This window comes from Plutella xylostella, chromosome 12 (assembly GCF_932276165.1).
Source record: "Plutella xylostella chromosome 12, ilPluXylo3.1, whole genome shotgun sequence".
Lineage (NCBI taxonomy): Eukaryota > Metazoa > Arthropoda > Insecta > Lepidoptera > Plutellidae > Plutella > Plutella xylostella.
Window position 1 is genome coordinate 1,833,563 of NC_063992.1, and position 8,889 is coordinate 1,842,451.

At 37.5% G+C, this 8,889-nt stretch overlaps 1 protein-coding gene across 1 annotated transcript; it reads right to left on the bottom strand.

Moving 5' to 3' along the window:
• Positions 1-1,959: 1,959 nt before the first annotated feature.
• Positions 1,960-8,341, bottom strand: LOC105394352. The gene is made up of 7 exons (XM_011566240.3): positions 5,549-8,341; positions 5,319-5,363; positions 4,686-5,022; positions 3,896-4,579; positions 3,229-3,386; positions 2,602-2,775; positions 1,960-2,212 (listed from the first exon to the last, which is right to left on the bottom strand). Exons 1-7 carry the CDS (start codon positions 8,260-8,262, stop codon positions 2,056-2,058), a joined length of 4,269 nt encoding a protein of 1,422 aa, XP_011564542.3. The 5' UTR covers positions 8,263-8,341; the 3' UTR covers positions 1,960-2,055.
• Between the last annotated feature and the right edge of the window lie 548 nt (positions 8,342-8,889).

Here is an 8,889-nt window from a genome sequence, read left to right on the forward strand (position 1 = left end):
TAATGTACTTCTGCTTGCGGGGTAGGCGGAGATTCACCCAGTTTTCGCCAGAGTTCTATTAACTAGTCCCAAATAATCCCAATGTATAGATATTAGGGGGCGGGCCTACTGCCTTTTTCGTACATCCAAGAGCAAATATCTGTGTTTATGCAAATATCTGCCCCGTACGGGAATCGAACATCGAACCCAGGACCTTCGACACAAGAGTCACATGGTCATGAGGATTCATCAAGTGTTAAACAAATATTTTCCATGGTGGGAATCTCAATCAATCTAGCACACTATAACGATCGACGACCGGATGGCACAGCGGTCAGCAACTCTTGGTCCTGGATTCGATTCCCGTCCAAAACAGATTACCTTAGATTCGTCGCCGGTAGTAGAAGGATGAGGGGGGTCGTGACTGCTCTATTATCATTCTTATCAACATGTCGACGTAGAATAGAATATAATAGATATATTTTTATTGTTTATAATTTTGATACACTCTTATGTCTCCCTAGTGGAGGTGTGTGCTTACGAATTTTTTCCTTGGTGGGATCTGTTTCGCTTAGACATTACTAATTGACTCATTACCTTTATTTTTTGGTAATGAGGTGTGTAGTGTAGGAGCTCACATACTTATACCAGATGGTACACAGTAGTCCTATTTATAATGTTCGACGGTCGAGTTTACAGGCACCAGTGGCGTGGAGGGGCCGACCGTTTGCTAGGTGGCTTTAGCCTCTCGTGTCTGGTTATTTGCGGCACGGAGTCACCCCGGAGCCTGCTGGTTGGCATCATCGGGTTGTGTTGATTACGTCGACGTAGATATACCGTCTCTATATCACGATTGGATTGACGTGAATTAAAATAGTTCTGTTTATCTCCGTCGATAAAGATGCCAAAGAATGCGGTCTTATGACATAAAATAATAAAAAAACACGTTTTTATTTTTCCCCTTTCAAACGCCTGAAGATTAAGTTTAGCATATATCTTAGTTTCGTGAAAAATTACTAACCTTTATTTTTTAATAGGCGTTCCATTACTACCTAGCCTTTGCGTCGATGACTACGGCGACGATAACAAGTACATAAACATGATACATAATGTATAAAAATAAATAAACATGACTATAAACATGATATCTGTTATAATCATGGGGATAGACGGGAAATACTACTCTGTACGACTCAAGCAACGCCCTGGGTTCCCTGGGGTTGGAATGCGAACAAAGGGCTTTCATGAAAACCGCCTTACCTACACTCCCGGGCAATGAAAAAGTTTCACTCAAAAAATGGAGACACCAAACGACCCCACTTTTTTCAAAGATTTAAATTAAAATTGGAACAAAATATGAGCGTTTTTAATTGGTAATATCCTGATCCTTCATCAAATATACTCCAATGTTGCAGAAGTCGACATTAAGCTAGCCCTTTCCGTTTAGAAGTAGGTAATTTGGTGCTTTTCTCAGTGGAACCTTTTCATTGCCCGTGAGTGTACTCGTATTACCGCTAAATTGCTTGCACCCTATAGGTATAGGTATCTAACTACCGTTACTCGACGGAAAAGGTAAAGTTTGGGTTCACTTTCTCTTGAAATCACTTAAAATACCTTTACGTGAATGAAATAAAACTTTTGTAAACTTCTCGCTGTCGCTAATGGTCGTGACACTGTTACTTACCTTGTTAATAGATATACCTTACCGTGGTTAAAAAACTATCACCTCTATTATACGGTTTCTCTGTTTTAAACTTACGTCTTCTGCTATTTAACAATAACATCAATGAGCATAGGTGTAACGTCTGTGAATAAAGAAACAATATGAAAATAGCGGACGGACTCATAATCGATCGAAATCTCTCTCTGACCATGCTACTTACTTCCACTAATGTGCCATTTTTTATTCATAAAAATAAGAGTGCATATTTACGTAATAATAAAATTAATATATTTATTTTATATAAAATCATAGTAACTACAAACAACATAAAATAAAAACTTACACGTACAACAAATTTAAAACAAGGTTTTCAACATCTTCATAGTCTATGATCAAACCTTACAACTAAAACTCTATGGCTTTGTAAACATGTTTTGGCGGGAATACTCCCAGACAAAGATGGCGGCGGTGACGTGGACGTTTAAGGATCTCACGAACCCTTGTTGGGGGATCTCCACGCAATGGTGCATGAGCGGGAGCAGGTCGCACGGTACGCCTTCCTTCTCATGCCTGGTGGGAGAAGAAGATCTTGAGTTAAACCATGATTAAATAAAGTAAGGTTAAAAAACGACAGTAGGAATGGTCATATATTTTTAAGGAGATGAGATGATATAAATTTAACAAATAGGTATTCCAACCAACTTAAACCATTTTCATCTTCTATTCTATTCAACATAGCTAGGTAGGTCAATATACTGCATGCAGGGCATAGGCCTCTTCCATGTTACGCCAATTTCAACGTACATAATATGTCAAGGGACTAATTGGGAGAAGTTTGTGGAAGACTGATCTAATCTATCTAATAATTTATATTTGTGCAAAATTTGGATCAAATAAATAAAGAAATAATAATAATAACAGACGATGAAAAGCATCAAACTACAACCAGCTCAGCTCACCCTAAAAGCAGCACAGTTTTCTTGGGAAACCTAAACTCCTGTAGCGGCACACTGCTGGAGGTCTGCTCGGCCGCCACCAGCGTGTAGCCCTGGGAGCTCTTCATCATCAGGTAGTCCTTCAGCGGCCGCCCAGGACGCACCTCCTCGATGTTCACCCATCGCTCCGCGGATACGCTGTAGGGGAAGGTGTAAGGTTTTAACAAATCAGGTTTGCGTGTTATTATGTGTTTATATCAGGATGTACTTCCATGTGTTTATTGATGCAGCTATGGAAGTTTCTACATTATGAGTCTGGGTAAACTTTGACGTATTCTCATTTTTCGCAAAGTGGAGCCTCCATGGTGCCTCTATCGGAAACTGTTGACAGATAATGCATGCAGACTTATTTGGGGTAGTAACATACACAGATACCTACAGTGAGGCCCCGTTCGACCCAAAGAAACTGTCATAAGGACTGAATGGGATGGGAAGAATGATGAGGATGAATATGGGGCCTCGCTTTTTATTTATTTACTTAACTCGTTATTGTACAAATATTACAAATAAAAGTACAAAGGGTGGACTTAATGCTAAAAGCATTATAGTCTGTCTGACGATGACGAAGCTAAAAAAGAAACAACAGCTCACCTAAGCCCAGTGAACTGCTTATCCTGCAAATGCCTGAGGCTGTCCACGACGTAGGTGTGGACTCCGAACACTTCGGCGGACCGCGCCATGCCGCCCAGGTTGGGCAGCTTGTCCACCAGCGACGCCACCAGTATTAGCTCACTGTCGGACTTTGTACTCTGGAATGAATGAATGAGGTAAACTTAAAGCTTAGCTACAACAGGATATTGCAAAATACCCACAGGAACGGGAATTATTGTATATGTATTGAAGTAACCGGCTTAAGGACGCATATACTAAAGTATTATCTTAAGTTTTAGGTATTTAGTTGTTATACTACATACGGACGGCTCTCACACACACAGTGGCATTATAAAAAGGCTAACTCCCGTAGTCAAAGGCTTTGGCTATCTGTAGGTACCTAAACTAGTGGATTTTAACGGATTCAACCGTAAACTGTACCTACCGGAAAACTACAGATTTCTCAGTTTTAGGAGCGTTGACGTAAATGCGATATGGATATGGTTCAGGGTTCTTGGTAGGTAGGCAGTATGGATGAACTTTGGAATAGAAACTATGATGATGATGGTCACGTGACTTTACTATAAAAAGTTGTTCAGATTGACCCCCTCAGTCACCCCATTTCGTCGTAGTGTACCACTTTTTCAACACTTTGTATAATTTTTACCTGTTTATCACTCTCGTACACAGTCAAATCGCTCATATTCTTCCACGGTATGTATTTCTTCTGGATCGTGAGCGAGCCAACTTCGTCTTTAATTTCGAGCGTCACCCGCTTCTCAACAGTCTGAAACTTTTCCCATTCATTCTCCTGCTTGCATTCAAATAACCAAATTTCTGTTATAGCGCTTTTTGAGTTATTCTCCTTAATATATTCAACACATTTACTAGCAGGGGGTAACATTACTGCACTTTCTTTCACTGGCTCTTCTACAATATCCTCACATATTTTCGGCAAGTAGTAGTAAATTCCAACTGGCGTCATACATTCTATATCGAATTTATTCAGGAACAAATCTTCTTGCATTTTTATGTATTTCTTCTCTTCAGCGCATTCGTTTAAGTTATGTTCAATTATCTTCGATAAGTATTTGTGTTCTACTTGTATGTGGTAATTGACATATTTATTTACAATTGTGAATAAATACTGGGCATGTAGTCTTATGTTGAACATTTGTCCCATAGTGTGAGTCAATAGAAAGTTAAACATGTAATAAAATTCGTTAGGTTCGTATTTTTCGTTTAAAATACGGTGGTACAGAACTTTTGACATGATTATCATCTGTGAGACTAGAGGCACATCCTTGAATCTCTCGATTGACTGAATATTACTTTCATAAATCCGAATTTCCTGGAAACAAACAAAATAATATGAGTGAATATTTAACATTGACAGCAATATTCTCAGGTGGTGCTTGTAGCAAAAACAATCATTATATTAATTAACTAAAACTGACCTTCAAATAAAAGTACAAGCAGACCAGCCATTCCAGGGCGGCCTTGACTCCGGTCTGGTGCGGCAACTTAGCCAACATCTCCATAGCCCAGTCAGCAACCTTATCCATGTCGACACTAGTCGGCCGAATCACAATTATAAACAATATGTGCTGGATACCCAACATCAGGGATCGGTGGTGGAATGAGTTCCCGTGGTATCTCTGCTTGTTCTTGAACAAGTCACTCAGCCTCGACATGAGCAACTGGACGAGGCTTTTGTATATGTTTTCGTCTTTTATTGTTAAAAGGATCTCGACTGATGTGTACTGAATCATGTAGTTGAAGAGGTGATTGTACCTGGAATAAAAATAAAATTATGTGTTTGATAATGATAATATTGATAGCACATACTTTATTTATTACTATATATTATGAATCTTTGATTATGTACCTACAAGATTAAACAAGGTTAGAAGAGGGTTCTGGGAACAGGAGCATAATTTACCCTTTTCAATATAATATAAAGTGTGGCAACAGCCAATGAAACTAATTATCAAATTGACTACTGAAATATAAATAATAATAATAATAATAATAATAATAATAATATATCTTTATTTCAGGTGTATAAATGTTGTTATAGAAATACATACTGTGGATACAGCTCCAATACACATTTCAGGGTATTATCCAGGACTCTGAAAATTGAAACAAGTGATTAGTAATAATTTGGTAACATGACTGTATACTTGACTTGACTATACAATGTCAAAAATATTTATAGTAGGTAAATTGAGTTCAGTTCTCAGCTTAATTTTGACTATGTGGAAGGACCCAATTTAAATATAGCACAGAAGGCATGAAAGGTTTTGATTTTGATTACCTCTGATCTTTCCTTGGCACTGGAGCAAACAGAAGAATCTCAAGGAGCACAAAAACCATTTGTCCTTTATCTACTGCTATATTTTTCTTTTTAAGACTTTCTACTAAGCACCATAGTGGTGTCAATGATACTGCACCATAATCAACTATCTTTTTGCAATAACATAGAACAGTATTATTATACATGGCTTCCTTAAGTACAACATCATTTGTTATTAAATTTACAAACTCTTTAATACATGGACTATATTCACTGTTTGATTTCAGCTCTTCAGTTTCTCTCCACATCCTGTTAATGAATGCTTCAACATCATATTCAATGTTGTTTATCTCTATTGCTGGTAAGATTTTGTTGACTATCTTTAGAATCCATTTCAAGCAACCATATCCACCACACTCTGCCATATTATCAGTGAAAGTGAGTATCTTTTCCAGATGTTTTTCAATATTTTCTGTGTCTTTTATTTGACTGTAAAGCAGTTCACAAGCTGCTTCATAAAATGCATTCTGCAGTCTTCCTTGGCTTTCTTTGTCATGCATGTTTTTGTTACATTTAGTTTGAACTATAAATTCTATGAAATCTGTTATTGTAATCTGGTCTTTCCTGTGATCATTTAAAACTTTCTCTATAATTTTAAGAATATTAATGGCAAACACTTTACTTTGGAAGAACTCACATGTATTGTCTTTCAAGATAGTTAAACACAGAGTGTGCATATGCAATAAGGCATCTTTGTGATCATCATTGGCATCTTTGAGCAGGTCCATACAGTTCAAAACACATGTTTTGATATCATCCACCTCTATTACTTTGTCAAAAACTAGAAGGCTTGATACATATGCAATAAGATTTTTGTAATCTTTGTTTACTATACCATGTATCATTGTTAAATGTGGAGTGTTTGAGCTTATTGTTTCTTTGTAAAGCTGAGTTAAATAATTGAAATCTTTCAAAAACTCTAATTTATTGCAATATTGCCTACTGTTCATAGTTTCTAAAGTTGCAATTTTTTCTTGTATTGCGGATGTGAAGTCCTCATGTTGTTTAGCATTATCAAGATAAGCCTGAATAATACTTATGTGAGTATATTCACTAGTGATATATTTAAGAAGATTATCTGTGTCTGTTATAGTAGCACCCGCAACCCAAGAGGCCAGATACTGTTCAACATCCTCAATGTTTTTCCTCTTGCTACAAGCACCAGACTGAAGAGCCAGGCATATGTTGGCTAAATCTTGCTGATTTATTGTTTTACAACATTGTGAAACAAATTTCAAAGCATGAATATGAACAGCTTTTCTAACTAACACGTTGTTGCATGGCAGTTTAAGTATTCTGCATATTGTTTCTATCGTGCAGACAGTTCCAACCTTTGATGGGAATTCCTCAAAATTTGAAGATGTTAGAAAAAGGCTTGTATAAAATAATGGTGTAGGGGACCAACTGAGTAATGGTAGGGCCTTGAATATATGAGGTGCACTATTCATGTCTTTTGCCAACATTCTAATAACCTTTAAATTCTTTTCTACAGATTCATTACCATCATATAAATTGAGATCATTTAGTGCTTCTAATACCATAATTGCTTCTGAAATGCTTTGAATGGAATAACTTGCTTTGTACTCAATACATATTTGTTTCACTTGTGTGTTGTCATGTTTGAGGCCGATGGCAAATGCACAGTTCAACCAGACCCTCCCAATGCCCTTCACACTGTCATACAGTTGCAGAGATGGTATCACAATATTACTTTGCTTTTCTTCTAAACTTTCAATGAGTATAAAGAAATTGTCCCATATATTTTTATAATGATTTTCTTTATTGCTCTCCCATTTTAAAAGCACACAGCCATCATCAGATACAACTTCAACATTTCTTTTAGCAGCCAACAGGCAATCTATTGACCTTTTAGCTAAATAAATAGCATTTTTCCTGTGATGAGGATCCACAGACTGCATTCCAAACAGGATTAAACCCCAGAACTTTTTCTCAAAAACTACATCAGATTTTAATTGTAACCTTGAATCTTTATAAGCCACTGGAAGGTAGAACTCGGACAAACTACACAGGACTTTCAAAGCTTTGTGTTTGTGGGTGTGATCAATAGATCCTATGTATTTCCAAATGCGATCCAGCACATTGTAATGAACCACTCCTTCAAACAAGTTCGGCACAGACTTCACAAGAAAATATTTTTTCAATAACTCATTCTGACACATGAGAATGTTTTCTAATGGTGTTTCTAGGCAAAGCAAAGATATTTTCCCACCATTTTTTATCACAACATCCAGAATACTATCACAGACTTGCAGTTTCAGTAAGATTGACTCCTGAAAATCCTCTCCTTTTATTGCCTCTTCAGTAAGCTCCATATCACTGAGTATTTGCTGAAGCAAATGTTCAGATTTACTTAACAGACTGGGTCGATGTAGAGATAGCACTGTAAAAGTTATTTTACCGACAATCTCGACGCTCGATGGATGCAGCTCGCCCAGCAGTTTCACGACGAAGGCAAACTCATTGTCATTATCACAATCTGTGCATTCCTGAATATTTATAAGCTGTTTGTATCTCAACAGTTGATATGCATTGGATAGCTGTTTTGCACTGAAGGAGTTTTTATTAATTAAACTAGACAGTCGTTTGTCGATTAATTCTTCGTCTAGATCTAGCAAATCCATGAAGGAAAGTATATCATCTTGGGGGATATTCATTATTTCCAATTTAATAAACAAACACACGACCACGAGGAAACTTTTTGAATATTTATCAAACTTTTGTTTTAAGTTTTTGACATTTGCTAGTTTGGCTTTTGACTGAGGTAATCTGTGGTAATTATTATTGTTCTGAGCGCTGTTCGGAATGGGTGCTCGTCGGACAGGCTATGGGCAGGGCAGGAGTAGCAAGTCTATCAACTAAATATAGGATAGAATGTGGGAGGTGAGGTGAACAACGAACAGAACTACTCCTGCTAGCCTTGCATGGGTCGCAAGACGCCCACATTAACATTGACAAAACTTTTCCCTTTTCCCTCGCATCTCGCATCGCACTCGCTCTTGAAACGGAAGCAAACTTTTGTCATTGCCATGTCGTGCTGCACGTCTTGCGCAACGTGCTAGGTCTTATTCTAGAGAACTACTTAAATTATGTTTCCTGCTCTTCTATAACGAGAAGACGAAAAATGCCTCTAAGGCCGCGTCCGCGACGTCAGCGTCATTGAGCGCTGGTTTCATACAAACGCCGTCATCACCCGCATCGCTGTTGTTGTGAACAGCTTCATACAAATTACAAATCAATACAAATCTTTATATATACAAATATTTTGATCAAGACGTGCGTGC